Source organism: Haliaeetus leucocephalus, unplaced genomic scaffold (assembly GCF_000737465.1).
Source record: "Haliaeetus leucocephalus isolate CR32 unplaced genomic scaffold, Haliaeetus_leucocephalus-4.0 Scaffold871, whole genome shotgun sequence".
Taxonomy (NCBI): Eukaryota; Metazoa; Chordata; class Aves; order Accipitriformes; family Accipitridae; genus Haliaeetus; species Haliaeetus leucocephalus.
The window spans coordinates 4,868,530-4,868,837 of NW_010973307.1; the positions used below are offsets into that span (position 1 = coordinate 4,868,530).

At 64.0% G+C, this 308-nt stretch overlaps 1 protein-coding gene across 1 annotated transcript in view; it reads right to left on the bottom strand.

Moving 5' to 3' along the window:
- KCNK3 (potassium channel, subfamily K, member 3) overlaps positions 1-304 on the bottom strand; it is a 13,265-nt gene extending 12,961 nt beyond the window's left edge. Inside the window, exon 1 of the mRNA XM_010583194.1 lies at positions 22-304. Within this exon, the coding sequence (XP_010581496.1) occupies positions 22-304 (283 nt within the window). The remainder of the gene's footprint in view (positions 1-21) is intronic.
- Between the last annotated feature and the right edge of the window lie 4 nt (positions 305-308).

The window sequence follows — 308 nt, forward strand, 5'->3', positions numbered from 1 at the left end:
GGGGGGACGACCGACGGGTACCTATGGTGGTGATGACGGTGATGGCGAAGTAGAAGGAGCCGGCGAATTTCCACTGGACGCCGGCCTTGTGGGGCTTGAGCTTGAGGACGACCCACTCGAGTTCGCGGTAGCTCTCGGCGCTGAGGTTGTACTTGCTCTTCAGCTCCTGGCTCTTGGCTTCCAGCCGCCGCCGTTCCGCCGTCTCCTCCTCCGACTCCAGCGCGTCGGAGACGGCGGCTCCCACCAGCAGGTAGGTGAAGGTACACATGATGAGCGCCAGCGTCCGCACGTTCTGCCGCTTCATGGTG